The sequence below is a fragment of the Cynocephalus volans genome, chromosome 5, assembly GCF_027409185.1.
Source record: "Cynocephalus volans isolate mCynVol1 chromosome 5, mCynVol1.pri, whole genome shotgun sequence".
Classification (NCBI taxonomy): domain Eukaryota; kingdom Metazoa; phylum Chordata; class Mammalia; order Dermoptera; family Cynocephalidae; genus Cynocephalus; species Cynocephalus volans.
The window spans coordinates 148,481,637-148,503,694 of NC_084464.1; the positions used below are offsets into that span (position 1 = coordinate 148,481,637).

The 22,058-nt window shown below is 40.9% G+C and overlaps 1 protein-coding gene across 3 annotated transcripts in view; it reads left to right on the forward strand.

Moving 5' to 3' along the window:
- Positions 1-5,140, forward strand: part of TAB2 (TGF-beta activated kinase 1 (MAP3K7) binding protein 2) — an 82,752-nt gene extending 77,612 nt beyond the window's left edge. For all 3 annotated transcript variants that reach the window (XM_063097639.1, XM_063097640.1, XM_063097641.1), the window contains one exon: positions 3,130-5,140. In XM_063097639.1, coding sequence (XP_062953709.1) covers positions 3,130-3,272 — 143 coding nt within the window. In that variant the 3' untranslated portion in view covers positions 3,273-5,140. The remainder of the gene's footprint in view (positions 1-3,129) is intronic.
- Positions 5,141-22,058: the final 16,918 nt, after the last annotated feature.

The window sequence follows — 22,058 nt, forward strand, 5'->3', positions numbered from 1 at the left end:
GTAAAAATAGGAAATTATGAATTATGTATGGAAAAGTATGCATTTTTTGTGTGAGGCTGGACTTACAGAACATCCTGTAAAATCTATGGTTGCTGTCATTGAGAAACTAAGTACCTAATATAGGGGAGGAAAGAGGAGAGGTTAAGAAATAAAATATAAAAGCATTTTATGAATCAGGCAGTTTGTACTTCACATGCTTACTTACTGGTAAGATACTATGTCAAAATGGGCTTTAGAATAGGGGTCAGCAAACTATGGCCTATGATCCAAATTCCACACCATCTGTTTTTGTCAATAAAGTTTTATTGGAAGCAAAAAAGAGAAAGAAATGAGAACAGCAAAGAACAAGTTAGGTTACTGTTTCTTCAGTTTGTTACAAGAATTTTCATGTATTCGTAATACTGAATTTTCATTCAGTATTCTGCTTTCTCAACTCCTTTGTTTATGTATAATTTAAGTATAGCTGTGTCCTCATTTTTTTTTTTATTTAAGTGTTTTTAAACATAATTAGCTAGAATGTAATGAACAGTTATTACAGAGGAGCAGAAATGAGATTAGGACGTTCGTCACAGTAAACAAGTGTTTGGACAGTAGATGCTATTTGGATGTTAATTGAATAAAGGAATTTTAAAAAACAGTGGCATAAGCACTAACTCCTTAAAATAAGCAAGGTGGGTGTCTCAGACTCTGAATGAGTCTCCTTAATAGAATCTTTTTATTCTCTTTCAAAAACTAATTTTTCTTATGAAAAGATCCCTGTCTTGCGTCAATGTAATTCATTACTTATGAAGTAGAATATAGATGAACTAAGATTAGTCTTGACAATTATTGAAGCAGGATGAGTATATGAGGGTTCATTTTACTCTTTACTTTTTTGTATGTTTGAAATTTTCCATGATAAAAGGTAAGAAAAGAAGAAACAAAAATTCATTACTTAAAAGCCTTTTTATGAAAGAGAGAAGCTTGTGTGCTGGCTGTTATGAGATAAATAAGGGATCGGTCATTTTTTGCCTTAAGGCTGAAATAAGAAGATGTTAGCTTCACTTAATAGAGGTTTATTTAGTTAGTTCTTGAAATCTGTTCTGTTCACCGTGAAGAGATTTTTTTAACAGCTAAAATTAAATGTGGAAATCACATATCGTTCTGTGCAATCTAACTTCCTCTTTTTCCAGTTCTGATTAGTTAGTTTCTGAATACCTCTAATAAAAATGTTTGTAATTCTAATTACCAATGAATGAGATGGTGCAGATTTAAGAAAACTACTGGAGATATTTCTTTAAAACAAAATTTGTAGGTCCTTTACTGATTGTCTTAGATATTACTTAAATAATGAAGAAGATGTGGATATTTAATAATAGATAGAAGTTTTAGAAAATACTTCCTTATAGTCCCCATTTTTAAAATTTTAGCCTTTGAAGTTAAACAAAAGTAATAAACAGTTTTATGAAAAATGTGCCAGGTGGGAATGTTTTCTAACACCTGGATGAAACCAAAATTCTAGTAAGTAGGATGGATCCCCAGATTAAAATAACCATGATGTAATATGTTTCCCAGCTGTGGAGTGTGAAACTTTTTTGAACTGTATTTCTTTTAATGTGTTTCAGGGCATATTAAACTAGTATTGTCAGACCCTTGGTTTTTCAAATATTTTTACTTAGGATAAGACTTCATTAGATGTTTTTGTTAAAATCATTAAATTTGAGGAAAATACTATATAAATAATACTCCCATGTTATTTGTGCATGTGGCAGAAATTGTGACAATGGAAAACCAATGCCTAAAGTTAGGAACCTTGCAATAAAATTTCTATAAGACTAATCGATAAAATGCTGCTAAAGGGGTACAGAGTACCGAATATCACTTAATTATTTTAAAATTATTAAAACTTGACTTTCTATATTATCATCTACTATGTACAATAGTTTCTCTTTTAAAATAGCAGTTGCTATTTGTTACCTAAGTAGAGTAGGTGGAATTTGCATATTAGTGTACGTTGTTTTAACATAGTTCTGAATCTTCAAATTATAAACCTTGACAGTAGAAATCTAGCAGTGCATGCTCCTTTTGCTTTAAGCCTCCCAAAAATAACCTGTAAGAATATTGTTCTAAATTTATTATGGGGCCCAGATTTAAAAAAGTTAGTTTCATAAATATAATTTCATGTTAGGGACAACCTTTGAGAAATATTATTATTCCCTATATTTAAGATACCTCTATTTAAACATTCTAGAACATTGGCCTTTTAGAGCTGCAGTGCCTTTATTTTGTAAAAAAGAAAAATTAGACCTAGCAGATATGTGGTTTATCTAAGATCACAGAGTGAAGAAATCAGGAGAGCCATTCTGATTTCCATTCTCACAACTCTTAATCCTAGTGTTCTTTCTACTCTACAATAATAAATGGGATAAAAAATAAAACAAGAGAGCCGGCCAGTTAGCTCAGTGGGTTTAGAGCACAGCCTTGTGACACCAAGGTCAAAGGTTTGGTTCCCCATACCAGCCAGCCACCTGAAAATAAAAATAATAATAATAAATGTTTAAAAAAGAAATAAAACGAGAAATGAAGTATAGTAAAATTTTGCACTAATTTACTTCTCCAGGGTCTGTTGTTGATAAATAGTTAAGCAAGACTGTAGGAGTTAGTTCATCTTTATATGTTATTTGTGTTATTAAGGGCTTACATTTTCAGCAGAGAATATGTAACAGAAACTTCCATTCCTTGTAGAAAAGGGAAACATAAACAGCAGGAAATGAAACTCCAACTTCAGCAAGACTTAAATACACTCTCAGTATCACTTTGTGGTAGGACACCTTTTTACAATCTTAAGTGATATTGTGGGAATCTATGCTATTAGATACCCTTTCTCCTGCTGTAATTGGAGAAAATGATGCTGTTTTCTCCTTTAAGGAGATACGGAATTGATTACATTATGTCCATGTTGCTATTCCCCAAAGAAGTATCAGCTTTGATAGAGGCTGGTGATGGTCAAGCATGTGTGAGTTTCAGCTAGATGCTTCATTTGGTTAACAAGCTGCTTCATGCTGTGCGGAACAGATGATGTTTAAAGTTGCCAGTAATATTTCAGACTTTGCGATTTTTACTTCTAAAGTCTTTTTTGCTTCATTACAGATCAGAGGTCCGCCATTAAAGCACCAAAGACTCAAGACACAGAAGATGATGAGGGGGCTCAGTGGAATTGTACTGCCTGTACTTTTTTGAACCATCCAGCCTTAATCCGCTGTGAACAGTGTGAGATGCCAAGGCATTTCTGAGCCAGAAGGCCCTATATCTTCTCTAAAACCACATCTGAAGGTCAAGAAACTAGTCTGTCGTCGGGGAAAAGTTTCACTGCTACATAGGATTTTGTCAAATTGAAGGTGTGACAAGATGGTATTGTGCTAATGTTAAATGTCAGCCCACAGATCTAATAATACCTCAGTATAATGTCATGGGCAGTTGAAATTCATCACATGAGAGGTAATCTGCTGCAAGACTTGGTTGCCCGCTGCCTAACCATGTACAGTGTTACTAGTATCCCATTATGGATAATTCTCAATATGTTAATACCTAAGTGTTCCCAATACCTTTTCCCCTCATGTCACTACTGAATTTTGACAGGAGGAAGGAATAAAATGATAGCTTTTTTATTTGTAAAGCTTTCAGTGAAACACTACATACACGAAGAAGATGAAAAAGGTTTAACTATTTAAAAACTGTTTGCTGCTGCATAGCGCCAATGGATAGGGGAAGAACTTCACAAATCTGTGGTACTCTTGGCCTTGTCTTTGTCTTCCCTGAAAACGTCTCCACTCTGTGAAGCCAGCATCTAGGGGGCTAAAGATGCAAAGGAAAGCAGCATGCATTGTCTGTACAAACATGCAGTGAAATCCCCAAAGCTTTTCCTACTGTACAGATCTCTCAAGTCTGCTTTAAGTGATTTCTTTTCTTCTTTATTATTTTCTTATATTTCTATATGTATAGTGTAATAGCCTTTTGTTAACTAATTTTCTTTTTTCCTTTTAGTGATTAAGCCCAATCATGTCCCTTTTTAAGCCTTACCTGAGAGAAGCAATACCTTAAAATAAAAAAGCATTAATGAGATGAAACTATGCACAGAATAACTTTCCTCTACTTATTCTGTACTTTGCCCTCATGAGTGCCGGTGTTCTGTGAAGACATACAGATGCTACACAGTGAACTGCAGAAAATATTACAAGAATTATGTCTGTAGGTCCACACCATATACTGACTTTAGCAGTGGGTGACACAACAGTGTTTTGTCTTCCAAAGGGAAGCTTAAAACAAAAGATATTTTAACCCACTGACAGAGCAACAAGGTTAAACTTGCTTCATCTGCTTGGTGTCCCACAGAACTTTCACAAGAGATATTATTATGGGAAAGTACAGTTCAAAACCAGCAACAACAACAGCAGTACCTACAGCCCTTTTTCCTGGAGTGAAATTTAAATGCTTTACTGTTGGGGAAATCCATTTCTAAACTTGACCTGGTGGCAGTATCGTGTGTATTTATAAAACAAGGCTAGTCGTATTTAGGACAACTGAAGAAAGCTGGAAAAAAAATGAAAAACAAGCAAACTTGAACACTGAAGCAACCTCAAGCATCTCTTTATTTTGATGATATATTTTTGTAAGGAAAATAAATATTCAGATGATCAGGAATGTATATAACTAAATGGAATCAAGAAAAAAAATAACAGTATGCATTTAAAAAGACAGAATTATGAAATTATATATCAGTGCTTAGAACGGGGCTAAGGCAAGTGCTGAAATATAGCAAAAGATAGGAGATAATGTAGACTGTCACCCTCTGTAAATGTTTGCAAGTGGCTGTGTTTTAAATAAACAGGATTATTACAGGTGATCTCTATAAATGTCAAAGCCTTGGCTTTTAGGCTTTGCATTTTGTATATGGGAAGAAATATGACAATCCTAGTTATTTAGACAATAAACCCAAAGCCCTTACATTTGATGCATTTTTTTAAAAAATAGGCCTTGTTTTTCAGCTTCATCTTGCAGTTCTATGTGAAGATTGATAAATCAGTTTTTACTTGTTTTATTAATAAAACGTAATTTGGATATCTTGAGTTGATGGTTTTGTGATTTAGCTGGGTAAACTATCTTTGTAACAGATAAGTTATTTATAAAAATTAAAAAACTTATATTCTAATGTGGATTTTGTGACTTGTTTTTAAAGTTTGTGGGACAGGAGATAATTTATACCCCAGCAGCACATTTAATCGTTAATTGAAATCAGAGAAAACTCATTCCCTAGAGTCTTCTCTTGACATCATGGCATTCAAAGTGCATTTCTTGGATTATTTTTATCAATTTTGTCTGGCTTCTTTTTTAACCTATGAGAGGAAGCAACCGTGTTTCAACTGAGCTAGAAAAAATGGTTATTACTTCTTTTTTCATAGTTTGTTATAGCTTGTCCTTTCATTTCTTTTTGATTTTTGAAAATGTACTCCATTATCAAAAACAAATGTGATTTCCTGGGCCATTTAGCCTAAGTAGTCACTTAATATTTGCTCTGTCTCATGATATGTAACGGAGGTGCTGATGATGGTGGCGCTTCTCTTGAAGAGAACTTCTGTATTCACCGTTTTCAAAAAATTATGACTCAGTTTTTCTGAGCTTGAAAAGAGCAAAGTAGCATTTGCTGATCTCTCTAAGAGATGACTGCAGAAAGGCCTGCCTTGAACAGTCTTTTAAACCTAGTGGGAAGGAAGTATATTTTGCCAGGGAATATGAGGCTTGGACATGTTGGTGGTCTGAATTATTGTGCTAAAATAGAACTACAGGTCTAAGAACCTCCAGTAGAAAGATGGACCTCTAAGGGCATCTTGTCACTAATTGTCTATGGGTGCTAAATTTTCAGTATTTAAAGTGGAGGGGAGGGTTGGCAGTTTATATAAATGGACTTCTCAGGAAAACTTTAATATTAACAAAATGTCAGCCAATATCTACTATAATAACTAATACATTATACAAAGATGCATGTTGCATTGCAAATTTTTATGAAAATTTATTTTTATTTTAAAATCTCCACTGACTTTTAAATGACCAACCTGAACAGTCTAATATTAATAAACTTTATATTGGAGAATTGAAATTGTATAGAAAATCATATCCACAGATGGTTGAAACTGTGTTAGCTATTGACTTTTAACTTAAAGCATTTATAAGTAGCAAAATTAACTGACATTTTATCAGTTTCCTCTATCCCAATTTAATGTTGATGGGAAATTCTAGTGAGCAATGATAAGTTTAAGAGGTAAGCAGTATATTGTATAATATTTAGTCCATGAGTAATTGAAGTTGGCTGTATTGCCCTAGAAAATAATATTAAATCGAGTGGCACCGAAAGCCATTCCAGATTTAATATCTGCGTGCTGGATATTAGCATAGTTTCTCATATAGTATTAAAAAATACTTCTATTCCTCTATGATAAGTGAACATATTTTTGACTCCAGTTTTTCAAAGCTACAATTTTATATCCATTTTACTTGAAGATGAAATGGCTTAGGGCTTCATTTTAATTTTTATTGCTTCCATCTGAAAATATAATTAGGAAACTGAGAGAAAAGAAAAAGACCTCTTCTAAAGAAAACACAGTTCATAACTCTATTTGTTAACTTAGGTTTATTTCTTCTACAATGTTTAGACTGGTTTGGTTTTTGGTTTAGGGGGGTTTCTTTAGTGTAGTAATCATATAAAAGTGCTTGGTAATACATTGTATTTGCAATTAAATATAAACTTCTTCCCTATAGGTACAAAAATAGAATTGCCATGTTACATTATAATAGTTAATTGACTTACCTATTTGGGAAGGTTATAAAAGCAATCCCATTTTAACAGTACTCTTTTAGAAATACACTCACTTACCTACAGCATCTTTAACACTGTGGCACCTTGTTCCTCACATAGACCACTCAGCCCTTAAAGAGTCAGGAAAGTTGAGATCCAATTTGGGCATCTCCACAGACTTACTCTGTAACTCTGGGATAGTCCCTGGCTTTTATTTCCCCACCTTCTTAAATGAAGACAATTAGATTAACACTCCTGTGAGGATTAATGTGAAACTATCTGAGCCAACCCCTTCTCTCTCTCACTAGGAACTATATTATCCTAAAACAGTAGGTCATATTTTTACATCAATGGATTTTGAGGCATTTTCTCTCAACAGGTAAGTTTGCTATTTATTTCTCTGAATTGGTCTAGGGCCATCTCTGTGGATCAGAATTTGATATTTCAATATCTGAGATTGAATGTTTCCCTCTTTTGATGTCACAGGTTGGTTGCTTTGCAAAATTATTAAACTACCAAAAGCTGACCTGAAGATCAAGTATGTTTATGTTTCCATTGCATGTCCAGCTATCTAAAGACCATATGTTTTATAATGGAGTTCAACAAATTATTTCTCCAGGAAAAATAAACACTTTATTCAAAGGACTTATTCCAGTGTTTGCACATCTGCATATTTCTTTTAAGCCTAAAGTTGACCAGACTTACACTTCACTCTAGTGCCTCTCTTTATGGATCTTCTTTACCTCCTTTTTCTTCCTTTTCTTTTAGGGCAGCATTCCTCTGACCCCAGCTACATAATACAGAACCTTTACAACTTACTGATCTTCGTTCCAAAATGCTTGTTTATCCTCATAGCACAGTGAACACGGTAGTATCTTCACCATGGAAATGCTTTCTAGAGATTTTAAAAAGAAAAAACTTTCACTCCTACCTTTGAGTCCACACGTGGGTTGTTAGTAGGCTTAGTGCCTTTTCACACTGTGATGTAATTGATTCTTCTGCCTCCAGGTTCTTACTCTTTCCTTTCACACCACATCTAGATTATAATATATTACAGAGATAACACCATGTCCACACTCCCCTCTTCAGAAATCTATTGTTTCTCCATTGTTCACTGAGCTTACTTGTAAGACTATTTTCTGCTCCTTGCCTGGCTCTTAGGATCATTGGTTACTTTCCAACAGGATCCTCTTACAACACAATTGGCCTTATCACTTCCTTTAAGAGGCCTTGTTCATCCCCATGAATGTACTTTCATTTATCCCATTTGCCGTCTCTCTGCTTTCAAGGATCAGATCAAGGGTCAAGGTCATGAGGTCTTTTCAAACCACCTTCTCTCATAGCACTTGATATATTTTCTGCCCACTTGGCAGTCATTACTACTTTGACCTCTATTTTTATATGCCCTATATTTTATATATTTAATATTAAATATTATGACATTTATTTGTGTCCCCACATACCCTTACGTGTTATAAGAAGTCAGTAATTGTTGGTGGTGATAATGACTCAGCTGGCCAAGTTAATTTCTAACATTCAAGTTAACTAGTGGGTACAGCCATTTTGAACTTAGTATGTACAAGGGTACTTCAAAAAGTTCATGGAAAGATTTGTATTGTCTTTCAATTCAATTTTTCCACAAACTTTTTGAAGTACCTTCATGTTTTCCCATAGGACCAATATTACAAGTGATAAATTCCCAGTTCAGACTATTAATTAGCTGGAATGCTTTGCATTTGAAATACTGAAATAAGGCACAGTATTGTTAGGAAAAATAAATGTGATAATGAAGTTAACTAAGAAACAACATTTCAGTTTTCTTCATGGGGTGCTGGAGGAGGATGGAGAAGTAGTGATCTTTGTGAATATTCTGGAAAATTCAGAAATTGGCATTTGAAGTTGAGGCCTCCAATTCTATAACATCTGATTTCACTTAAAAGCTTTTTAAAATTTGTCTTTTCTTGAATACAGGTGTTTGAGTGGCTTATTGTTCTTAGACATAATGAGAGTTGATTTTTTTCCTTGGAACTCACAATTGAAGCAGAGAGGGACATGCGAGAATATTTTTCCTGAGAAAACCAGTCAAGAGTAGAAAAAAAAGAAAATTGAATGCAAAGTGTGTAATAACCCTCTTTCTCAAGAAAAGTGGAAAGACAGGCTTCTGATTAAAGGATTAATAGTGGAGATCAGGGGACTTCTGGTCAAGATGGCAGAATAGATGGTCCCCAGAGTCACTCACTCCCACAAATCAACTAATTTTCAACTATAAAAAAGCAACGACAGCCAAGCTGGGGCCACTAGAACTCAGGGGAAGAGGAGGAGAGACCTACAGAGAACATGACGGCAGGAGAAGCCACGATGAGAGAAAGAGAAAACAGCTCCGACCGTTTCAAATCCCAGCCATTTCCAGGCTGGAGCTACTGAGCACATGGAGCAGGAGCTGGCAAAAGCTGCAGCTGTGCCCTTCAGATGAAGTTGCTTGGAGGCAGCATGAGAGAAGAGGGCCTTGGTGGCCCCCAGGCCAGAAAAACCACTAATAGAGTTCCCATGGACCCACATAGGACCGAGGAGCCACAAGTGAAAAGAGGAGCCACTCAGAGGCCAGTGAGTCATCACAAGGGAGCACAGACCATCCCAGGGGAAGTGTTTGGAGCAAAGGCAGTGGGGGAGACAGGCCCACCAGGAAAACACTGGGGACAGCAAGGACAGCTGGTCTGCCTCCCAATCAGCATGGGACCACTCAGAAGAGACTGGTAAGGAATATAGAACTGCATAGGGTGCATTTTGATGAAAAGACTCAGGCCCAGACCAGTGCTTGTACACAACCCAGGTGCAGCAGATTTCACTAAACCCGGAGGTACCTATAAAGTCAACCATTAAAACCTGAGCTGCACAAAAAGCCTTCCCCAGGGAATCAGCAGCAAAGCAGCAATTTAGCTCAACCACACAGCTCAAGAACTGGTCCCCACAGTAAGTTCCTCCATTTTAGAAGTAAGCAAAGGACAACAAATTAGTTCCAGTGCAGAGTTTTAGAGGTAGGAACAGCAAGTAATCCAACACAGTACAGAAAGAAAAAACAGAATACCCATTGGGGCCCGCCCAGGGTCCTGGGGTATGGAGGCGAGGACCAGACCCTCCACCCACAACCAGGCACACTGCCAGTGTGACAGGGCCCTCCTGGGGTCCTGAGGCATGGGACCAGGGACCGGACCTACTCCCACAGCCAGACACACTGCTAATGCCAAGGGGCCCACCCAAGATCCTCAGGTATGGAGCCGGGAGCCACCAGCAACTAGGTAAGGAGCATGCCAAAAACATCACCTCCTTGTGGGTGGCCCACCACAGCCACCACAATAACCACGGCTGCTGCGAAAGCAGCTAGATGCCACAACCACCATGCAGATGGTCTGCCAGCCGCTGGAGTGCATTGACACAAGGAGAGTCACCAGCAGAGACCAAAACAAAGAAGAGTGTGTCTCTCTCCACAGAGCCCACTCCAGAGAGACAGAAGAAGCATCTGCTCTATGAAAATATTGGGGGACCTGAACACACCTCTCAGCACTGGACAGATCATCTAGGCAGCAAATCAACAGAGTAACCATTACTCTTTCAGAAGGAAAGAAGAAATCTAGGGTTATCAGAGGTGGGAGGGAGAGGGGTTTAGGGAGAGATTGGACAAGGGGCATAAAAAATAAGTGTGATTTGTAACAATATATATGCAATTAATATTGATTTGATCAACGTATGTCAATGTTGAACCCCAAAAATATGTATAATCAATTATGATTTAATAAAAAAAATTTTTAGGAGATCAGGGGCTATTTGTATATTTGTAATCTGGGTTTGTATAACCAAGACACTGTCTTTATAATGAGCGATGTTAAGCCTACATTTTATTACATGAATTGGCTTGAAGTCTTAAATGCTACCTTTTTGGTTTTTAATAGAAGTCTTTCACATGCCCTTTTTCTGAAGTGCCAGATTCTTTTTGTAATAGAACAGCATATGCACCTTAGAACACTGCTTTTCTCATCCAGACAACCAAGCTCTGCTAATCTAACAAATAAGCAACAGCAATATATGCAATCTTTCCACTGAATAATAGGTGATTTTTGTTACAATTGTGAAGTATCCCAAAACAATTATGTTTAATATCGCAAGGTAAAAACATACAGCAAAGTCTTTTAAACTTGCCACCTGTAGTGTCCTCTTTATTAACCACAGTCTTTTTCTTTTCTCCTCTTCACTATCATTAGTATGCTACAGGTAAATGTACTGGCTTCACATTACACAAAGCAAATGGCTTCCCAAAATCTAAAGTGAAATAAAAAATAAGCTGTACTCACTGAAAACCTTAGACCAACTGTCATTTTTTCCCCCTAAGCATATGTGCATGTTCTAGCATCTAGGCTACATTTGTTACAATGCAGAAGTCTTAAAAACTCTCCTAGAGTTGTATAAGACTTTCGTTTTCATGGCATTTCTCCGTCCATGAGTAAAAGTAATGACTCTCATTAACTCTAATTTCTCAGTTTTCTATAGGCATGATACTGAGAATCCAGGGGGAAATTCTTTTTCATTCTCAAAGAATGCAGTTTAGTAACATCTTAGCTTTCTCTTCTCTAGACAGAATGACTACCTCCAGTCTTTCCTCATACAACCTGTTTTCCATTCCTTTACTTAGGCCCCAGCTTCCTCTACCACATTTTATAAGTTGCAATTGAACATAGCACCCTTAGCATCCTGATTTGTTCAGAAAGTGGGCTAACGCTTGTTCCCTGGTGCTTGCATGTCATGTGCTTTCGATTCCGTGTTAGGGGCATATTGGAGTTTTCCTGCCGTGGCGTTCATCACTTGGCATTCTGCCTGTGGATTTCATGGGTCGCAGCTGACATTTCAAGTTGTACCATACCACCACTCCCTCTGATTTTTGCTTTTCTTTTGTATTCTTTTTACTACGTCAGTGCTTTACTTCATGGCTGTTGACTTTATGCTATTTTTGTAGAAGGGTTCTAAGCTTCAGATTATTTAAATTTTAATTTCTCTTTCAGTGCTAGCAATCCACCCTGAGTTAATTTTTGTCTACATATCTGAGGATTTTCCCCCTAGATTCTGTGTCATTCACCAAGAGACTGAGTAGAGTGGTGACGGTGATTCTCGGCCTCAGAACCAACGGTGAGTCAGTCCCACAGGGTCAGAACGGCTCTACCTGTGAGCATATCCTTGTACTAGGTGATCCACTGAGTGGGCAAGACCACATTTTCCTGCTTGATGATGAGAATGCCAAGTACAAGTAATGAGCTCATTTTCCACTTATTTCTCTCTCAAAGACAATCATACTGCTCTGATAAGACTTACTGCAGCGTATAAATTGGGTACTGTGTAGGGCTTTTTAAATATGATTTGTCTGACACATGCTTACTCCATTAGGTGCTGTTCAAAACACTTTACAAATATTAACTCATGTAGTCCTCAAAACAACCCAAAGAGGTAGATGATATACTCCATTCCCATTTTACAGAGGAGGAACTGAGGCAAGGGGAGAAGTCAAAAAGGGTCAGAGCCACAGTTCAAAACCAGGCAGTCTGGCTCCAGTCATGCTTTAACCACTGCAGTGTGCTGCCTTCAGGTTCTCAGAGGTGACCCAAATTTACTCTTATTCCTATTTATTCCAAGGTAGCAATAATAAGTTATCAGTTCTCAATCTCCAGAATCTTCTGTACATTTCAGGAAAAATTATACACTTTGGCTTTTGCCACTTCTTCCTTCTGCTTCTCTTCCTGATCTTATTCCTGTGTGAACAGGTCTCTTATTTTGTTCACTACTGTATGCCCGGCTCCCATCTTGGGCCTGGCACATAGTAAGCCGGCAACAAATTTTACATTACTTTATAAATTTGGTGACAGGGTCTAACTTTATTTTTCTGTGATTTTCCCCCAAATGCTTTTCAATATCATATTCCCCCCATAGTCCAGGCAATGTGTTTGATAACATGGGAGATAAAGTCACCACCTTAGAGCTTACAGATCCTCCCTGTGCACGTACAGTTAGTCGTCATTATTCGTGTGTTTCATACAATTGTGAATTTGCCCACTGGATAGAGGTGCTCATGGCACTTTCATAGTCATTCAAGGGCATACACAGAGCAGTGACAAATTTAAGTTGCCCAGTGCTCATGTTCCCAGCTGAGGTCAAAGAAAGCAATGCTCGGCTTCTTGTGTCAGCTCTTGTACTGTAAACAAGTGTCCTTTTTGAGGTCTACTTAGGGACACTTTTTTTGCATTTTTGTTTTGGTGATTTTGCTATTTGAAATGGCCCCCATGCATAGTGCTGAAGTGCTGTCTAGTGTTCCTAAGCCCAGGAAGGCTGTGATGTACTTTAGGTAGAAAATGCATGTGTTAAAGAAGCTCCCTTCAGGCGTGAATTATCATTCTGTTGGCTCTGAGTTCAATGTTCACGAATCAACAATATATATTAAATAATGTGTCTTTAAGCAGACACATATAAAACAAAGTAATATATTGATGGGCTGTTGAAAATGTGACCAGAGGCATGTGGAAACCTAACCCTGCATTTCCCCTAGGAGCAAGTCAGTGTTCAGTATTCACTAATTCAGCATTTGCAGAGATTTTATAGAATGCAACTGCCATTTATAAATAGCAAGAATCAACTGTAACTATAACACAAGGCAAGTGCTGTACAAAGAGGTACAAAGTTCAGTGAAGGGAAAGATGTCTTCTCAGGGTTGAATCAGGAACAGCTAACAAATGGAGGCATTCAAGGTGGGATCTGACAGGTGGGAAGTGTTGCAGATGGAGAAAACGGTGGGAGCCATGTGGAACTGCGTGGAGATCTGCAGGTAACCTCTCTTGGCTGAAAGGTGGGGAAGGTAAGAGGGGAAAGGTAATTTGAACCATTGTCCTGCGGAGGACAATTAAGAGTGTACTTAATTTACTAGGCAAAAATGAGCCATGAAAAGTTTGGGAGTAATTTACCCAACAGAAATGAAAATGAAAGTCCATATAAAGACTTGAATGTTGATAGTACCTTTATTCACAGTAGCCAAAAACTGGAAACAACCGAATGTCCATCAACACGTGGATGAATGAGCAGATTATGGTATATCTATACACTAGAGTATTACTCAGCATTACAAAAGAACAAATGCTGATACAACAGTAAGAAGAATCTCAAGTGAGTGAAAGAAGCCAGATGCAAAGAAGTATATACTATGTGACTTCATTTGAATGAAATACAGAGAAGGCAAACCCAGTAGAAAGTGACAGAAAGCAAAGAGCAGCGGGCTAGGATTCAATGAGGAGGAACGCAAGGGAACTTTTGGGGGTGATGGTAATATTTACATCTTGATCATAACAAGGTCACATGGGTATATCCATTTGTCAAAACTCATTTTAAAATGGGTACATTGTAGGGCCGGCCCATGGCTCACTTGGGAAAGCTTGGTGCTAATAACACCAAGGCCATGGGTTCAGATCCCTATATAGGGATGGCCGGTTAGCTCACTCAGGAGAGTGTGGTGCTGACAACACCAAGTCAAGGGTTAAGATCCCCTTACTGGTCATTTAAAAATAAAATAAAATAAAATAAAATGGGTACATTTTATTGTACATAAACTATACAATTGATATGAATATTTTATTATATATTGTCTTAGTCCTTTCGGGCTGCTATAACAAAACACCATAAACTGGGTGGCTTATAAATAACAGAAACTTATTTCTCACAGGTCTAAAGGCTGGGAAATCCAAGGCACCAGCAGATTCGGTGTCTGGCGAGGGCCCATTTCCAGGTTCACAGATGGTGCCTTCTTGCTGTGTCCTCATGTAGTGGAAGGAGCAAGGCAGCTCTCGGGGGCCTTTTCTGTAAAGACACTATTCCCATTCATGAGCTCTACCCTCAACCTAATCACCTCCCAAAGGCCCCACCTCCTAATACCACCACCTTGGTGATTAGGTTTCAAAATAAGAACTTTGTCAGGGACACAAACATTCAGAGTATAGAATATAAATTAAAATAATAAGTAGCTTTAAAAGAAGCTTTAGGGGAAGAAATATTTAATACGTTTCAGTACTTTGCCCCCATCCTGTTGAATAAACACCCATAAAAAAGGCAAATAAGGGGAAAACAAAGCAAAAAACAAGATGCTCTCTTTAGAAATGATCAGATATAAACTAAAATCTTGGGCTGGCCACTTGCCTCACTTGAAAAAAAAACCTTGTCATTTCTAAAGCTTTTAACAGACATCCTGTTTGAGAATTTCCATTATCTATACTGCTGCTAACTTGTGTTTTATTTAGAAGTTATTTCATATTAGTAGTATGTATACCAATTCCTCTATAATATATTACCACATGTCTGCATGATTTTTTCTCAAACCGTATGAATTAATGCTAAGAAAGAGAACTACTTGAGGTCACCCTGTGTTAAGAGCATTGCATTGTCATCTTTTTCTTCTAGGCAGCTCGGTGTGACACTTTGAAAGTATCCGAATGAATGCTGCCATGTATATACCAAGATCCGTGCTATCCTAGTACTTTGGGTTTCTGTACTTTCAAAGGATCGCTCTTTCTGAGAGAGGAAAGGGCTGCTCTGTCCTGGTAGTGCTCACACTCCCACACAGCCACCAGCTGATGTTCCACAAAAGGACACCAGTGTCAGGAATGGACATCCTGTGTGCACGACCTCTGGCCCTCTTGCAGCTTGGACTGTGCAGTATGAACAGATGTTCTCCAGGGGGCTGCCCATCTTTAGTGCTTCTATTTATTAACATATGTCTAGTAATTCTCTTGTATATGAAATAACTCTGGTTACACTCACTATGTAGCATCTTATGCTGCCTGAAAAATCCCAAACTATCAGATGTTTCTGCTTTTTAGAGTTAAACCTTGATTTAGAAATTTCATTTCTCACTTGTTCATTCAAAGAGTTCATTCTGAGCTCTGAGGATGTGACAGTGAACAAGACACAGTTGCCCCATGCTCTCCTGTCCTCTGGGTTCTGCATGGCCCCTGCTGGCTGTCATGCCATCTGCCTGGCTGTGCCCCTTCTCTGTGTGTTGCCAAGTGTCTTGTTAGATTCTCTCTTTAGTAGCACATGCTCAAGCTCAGAAGAATAAATAAAATTCTAAATGTGAGCAAACATTACCTTTACTTGAAAACTGTAAGCTTAAGATTTTAATGTTTCTCTGGCTTCCATTTTTAATGTTGTAATAGAAAACCTCATTAGTTAAGGGATGTTGCTAAATGCTCAAAATATTAGCTTGTCATCACTTGAGCACTTGTTTTACTTGTGAAGCTGCTGCTGTGTTGTTGAGGTGGGATGAGAAGGGAAATGGGCAAGTAAACAGCTTTGGTGTCACAGCTCCAGGTTGGTCATTTTTGCTCTGGGTACTGCATGAGTCGTGTCTTACAATTGCGGTGTGCCTAGCAGCATCTGATTTTCTTTTTTTTTTTTTTAAGTTGGATAGATTCCTGAATGTGACCTCACTTTTTGTTTCTCTCCTTTTCTTCTCTCTGTCTCTCTGAATGCCATCTTCAAAGAGAAGGGAGAGTGGAAGGCATCTCAAAAAGAGTATTCCTTTGCACATTAAATGCTGTGTCAGGGAGGGAAACAACATACGGGGTTTCTTTATTTGGGCTCCGCTTTCTTGCTTTCTAAGCACATCACGTCTTTCAGTCAGCTGATCACTATGTGGCATGGCCCTTAACTGCTGAATAAACAGAAAAGAAGTCAAGCAAAAGAAAAGCACAAATACAGGCCAAGGCATAATTATAAGGGAACATTTTAAGTTGAGAACATTGCTCACCCAGAAAAACTTTACAGAAAAGTTTGAGCTGTTTTCACTTTCCCTTCAGAAATATTTTCTTCTGGGGTTGATAGTTGCATAGTTCAAAAGAAACTGTTAGAGCAGAGGATTAAGGTTTTGATTAATTCCAAAAGACAGCACAAACACGCGGCCGCCGACTTCAGAGCTCCTGACTGTTGATCACAGGAGTGAGCACGGAGAGGAGGAGGCAGCAGCTCCCCTGGGGGGTCAGGGCCCCGAGGCAGTGGCAGCACCCAGCCCCCCACACTGCCGTCTCTCAGCTCCATCTCAGACGTGACTGCCTGGAATCAGACTGAGGCCATCGCCTATACTGCATGAGGGTGACGTCCTTCCTACAGAGGCCCTTATCCACCGCCCGCGTGAGCTGTGTTAGGGCATTTAAACTTGAGGAAGACCCATCCCTGCCCATCATCACAAAGCACTAATGGAAGAATACGCAGCAACTACCACAGTGTAAGTACAGGCTTACGATGAAGGGTGTCGCGGGGAGCAGCAACCTTGCTGGGCACCAGGAGAGCCCAGGAGGCTGGGGTTACACCTGTGGTTCTCAGATGCCAGGCTTCACACTATTCCCGAGCCATGGCTGATTTTTCTTTCCAGTGATCCATAGTAAAATACGACAAATGAGAACAATATACTGGATTCTCATAAAGCTAAACTGATTTTGCTTTAAAGGGCGCCTTTTATTCCAACATTATTAAATTTTCTTATATACCCTCACCCCCTTGAGAAATGGCCCAACAGTAGATTTTTTTTTTTTTTTTTTTTTTGGCAACTGGCCGGTAAGGGGATGCAACAGTAGATCTTTTACATACAAAGAGCATCTCTGTTAGTTCACAGCCAGGAGGCCTGGTTAGAGAGGCAAGAGAGATAACAGGGAGGGGTGGGAGAAGGCAGAGGGCCAGCAGAGCACCAGGCAGGTCTGACGAGTGTCTGAGGCCTGGGAAGGAAGAATGGGACAGTCACACCCCCAGCTTGTAGTGCGGCACCAGGAAAATTTCAGCCAGCACAAAGGAGTCCTTGAGCTGCAGTCGCCTGGCAGAGGGGTGCAGTGTCCTCGTGGAATGGGCCTGAGTTGGACCACTGTGCTTGGTCCGTCGCTGGAACAGCCTGCAGGAGCCAGGGCTTCAGGCAATGCTCTCCTCCAGCAGGACAGCTGAGCAGTGCATGGTCATGGCTGTCACGGTCCAGCCTGTGTCCCCTAGGGCAGCATTATCTCTTCACACATGTCCGGGAGCAACTCCTCCACAATTGCAATAGGGCTCTCTTCCTGAACAGGGAGGCTGGTGGGGCAGTTGGTCCCAAGGCCACCCCTGGGACTCATCTTGTCTCTCCTCCATTATCTGAGTTCTCCTTACCCTCAACTGCCAGCTCAGCAGGGCTTAGGGGTGTACCGGGGGATGGGATTCAAACCTCCTTTCCTGGGGGTCCTGAGTCCTTGGCATTCAGCTTCACATACTGGTTGCAAAGGTCTACAGACACTCTTCGTCTTACAGTGAGGTTACAGCTGATAAACCCATTGTTAAGTGGAAAATATCCGAAGCAGGACGGGCATTAATACACCGAGCCTACCAGACATCGCGGCCTAGCCCAGCCCACCTGCAGTGTGCTCAGAACATCACATCAGTGAGGCGTCACATCAGTGAGGCGTCACATCAGTGAGGCGTCACATCAGTGAGGCGTCACATCAGTGAGGCGTCACATCAGTGAGGCGTCACATCAGTGAGGCGTCACATCAGTGAGGCGTCACATCAGCGAGGCCAGCCAGGAGCCGCAGCTGCTGCCTCTGCCCAGCACCGCAAGAGGGCATCGTGCCACATATTGCTAGGCCGGGAGAAGATCGAAATTCAGGTTTCCAAGTACAGTTTTCTGCTGAATGAATATCGCTTTTGTACCATCATACACTAGAAAAATCATGTCAGGCACTACTTATATTTGCAGTTACAGTGAAGCAGGAGAGTACCAGGAGGTGGCCAAGTGCATCGCCTGGGTTCCACATATATTCCTCCTTGACCCCATTTTTATTTTTTTTTTTTATTTTTTTTTTTATTTTTTATTTTTTTTTCCCAGTGACCGGCGCTCAGCCAGGGAGTGCACCGATCATCCTTATATAGGATCTGAACCCGCGGCGGCGGGAGCGTCGCCGCGCTGCTAGCGCAGCACGCTACCGAGTGCGCCACGGGCTCAGCCCTTGACCCCATTTTTAAAAGCAGCCCTGTCTCCTCTCACTGATGATGATGTGACCCCTCACCTGCTGGTCACTAGAGACAAGGCATCAAAGTGCCCTGCCACACAGTGCCTTGGACCTCCAGGGGGCCCTTGCTGTGTACTCTGGCCAGAGTGCACCCTCTTTCTAGGCCAGGACCTGCAGCCCCACAGAGCCTAAAGCTGAGGGGAGAGAAGCACATGATCCCCTGGTGGGTCCTTGGTGGTCAGGGTAAGTGGAGCCACTTCTGTGCCACCCTTGTCTCTTGGACCTATGGATTCTTGCTGGAGACAGCACCATGGAGATTTCTGACTTCACACCTGAACTGCATCCACAAGGGTGGCAGCCCATCACAGGAGGCTGCTGGTGCCTGGCAGGTGCTTCAGCTGTGCCTTCTGAAGGCCACTGGGGACCTAGGAAGCCAGCTGCTTCTGGATGGTGCAGGGCAGCTGTGACTCACGGATCTCAGGATCCAGGGGCTAACTCCTCCTGTACCTCTCACTGTGAAGAGGATCTTGTCCAGTGCTGTACTGTGTGGGATTCTGTGCCTATGGACCAGTCCCTCAGGAAGCCCCCAGATACTGGTGCTAAATGAAGCTCTGTTGCTTTGCTTCCCACAGATTTGTCACCTCTCTTCCCCTGGGTGATGGAACCACAAAAGGATTACTCAAAGCCCATCTCTTCTGAGCAGTGAGAAGCCCCAAAGGGGTTAATCTCCTGGAACCCTCAAGAGAGAGGCATCCCTTCTTTTTGGAAAATTAACCATGAATTAGTGTTCTCTCCCCACATTTATTTTTTAGACCAGGAAGTTACAGAAAAAGAACATAGGTGGAGAAATAGTTTAACAATAGAAGCTGGTAACAAGCAAAGTGACATTGCAAAAGGTTAAGTCGATCCGCCAACAAAAGCTTGATCTTAGCAAACATTCTCTTTCCCCACAGCAGCTTCCCAGTATTTTTTTTTTTTTTTTTGTCTTTTTCGTGACCGGTAAGGGGATCGCAACCCTTGGCTTGGTGTCACCCACACCGTGCTCAGCCAGTGAGCGCACCAGCCATTCCTATATAGGATCCGAACCCGCGGCGGGAGCATCACTGTGCTCCCAGCGCCGCACTCTTCCGAGTGCGCCACGGGGTCGGCCCAGCTTCCCAGTATTTTTACATATCAATCAACTTGTCTGTCCTCGAGCCAGCAACCTTGCTGTGTTACAATTCTTTATCTTACAACAGAAACTTTTAGCCTGGGGAAAGTTTCCTGTCTTTTGCAAGGTTAACATTTTATATGTACTTTTAAGAAGTTAGGCTAAACCTGAAACTACAGGGAACTAGACTCTGTGAAATATATTTGCTTTATAAATGTAAGCATAATCCACAAAGCTCTGTGAGCAAGATAGGCAAACCCATACCAAGAATAAATATATCCTCATGAGGAAGGACCACTGGCCCTTCCAGGGCAGATGGGGCCAAATGTAGTCCACTTGCTACCAAGGGCTCAGTTGTCCTTGAGGAAGAGTGCCTGATCAGGGGCCTGGTGGTGGCCAGGTTGGAAAGCCAGAGGCAATGGTAGCTACACTGGCCTTAGGAAGTGACTGTCCATGCTATGCATAGATGGAGCCTCCATCACTGCCACCATAGCCACCTTCCACTCATGTGCCATCATGCCAGGGTGGCAGTAACACAGCCCGAATAATGTCAACCAGCCAAGTTATTTTGTCTATGTGGCTGTCCAGTGCCTCTGCCACACTGGATGCTTTCTGGTCAGCATAGTATGTGATACAAAAATCTTGCTATGTCCTGCCCACCCCCATATGTCCATCACATGCCTCTCCCCACACCTCCTTGCTCCCATCTCCCAGTCCTTTTCTTTTCATGCCCTGACCAGACAGCCAGGCCATTTGCCACTGCCCTGGGACCCGTTTACAGTCTCACCTCGAGCCACTTGTCTTTCGATTCAAAGTGGATGGCCAGGGGCACTGCTCTCAGTTCTACCCCTTGGGGAAATTTTCCCTCTCCACTGTCTTTAAAGGTCATCCTTAAGTGTCACTGTAGTGTGACCACCACACATTTTCAACTCGCACTCACATATGGAGCTAAGCCCATCCATAAACCAAGTTTGGGCTTTTCCCTCCTCCTTTGCTAGTCACATAGGACCCCCCTTAAGGCCATAAGAGTGAGCTGGGGAAGGGGGACTGGTGGTGACATGAGTTCCTGCTCATGACATACCTGCTCCTGCAGGCTTGTACTGTCTGGTCCTACTGGAGCTTGATCCTGCCTGCACCATTTCACCTTAAAATGGACTGATGGTGGGTCCATCATGACTCAGTGAATCTGGCAGAACCCAGCTTATGACAGACAGTTCTGGAGGCATGATAACTTGGTGCCCCATGATCAAGGTCCAGTAACATGTCAGGAGCTATTTTTCAGAAGGAGTGTAATCCTCAGCTGTGTATCCACATACATGGCCTTCTCCAAAGTCCAGAGGTCTGTGTGTGACTCTGCCTCTGGAGCTCACCATCAGCTCTGCCCTGCATCTCTGTCCACCACTGTCACCTTCAACACCATAGGGTCTGATGGATCCTATGGTCCACACAGTGAGGTTTCTTACACCGCAGCCTGGGCCTGCTCTGGAGCCTCCTCCTGCTCCCAACCCCACTCACAGCTGACAGCCTTCCACGTCACCTGGTATGTAGGCTAAGGAGTCTTCATATTCCAACTCATATGGGATGTGTTACCTCCAGAACCCAAGGAGGCCTGTCAGGCACTATGATTTCTATTTTGTGATAGATGATGCAAGACACAGCAATTTGTCTTTTATTTTGACGGATATCTGGGCATAGCCCTGACCTCTGCACCTCTGAAAACATCACTGTGTTAGGTCCTCGAATCTTTGTGAGGTTTATCTCCCACCTGCTGTCTCAGCAAGGCTTTGCTCGCTCACCCCCTTTTGCTCTTCCCACCTGACTGGCTTGGTTTCATCAATGTGCTGGATCATGGGATGTTCTATGGGAGGCCCAGCCAGTTCAGATCTCTTTGGGCTAGACCATGACAGAAGGCAGAGAGTTAACACAGACCTGAGGCAAAACTGTCAGTGAATATTGCTGATCATCCTACGTGAGTGCAAACTGTTCGTTCTCTCTTCCAATTAGAACAGGAAAGAATTTACCGACTCAGTGGCTGCAT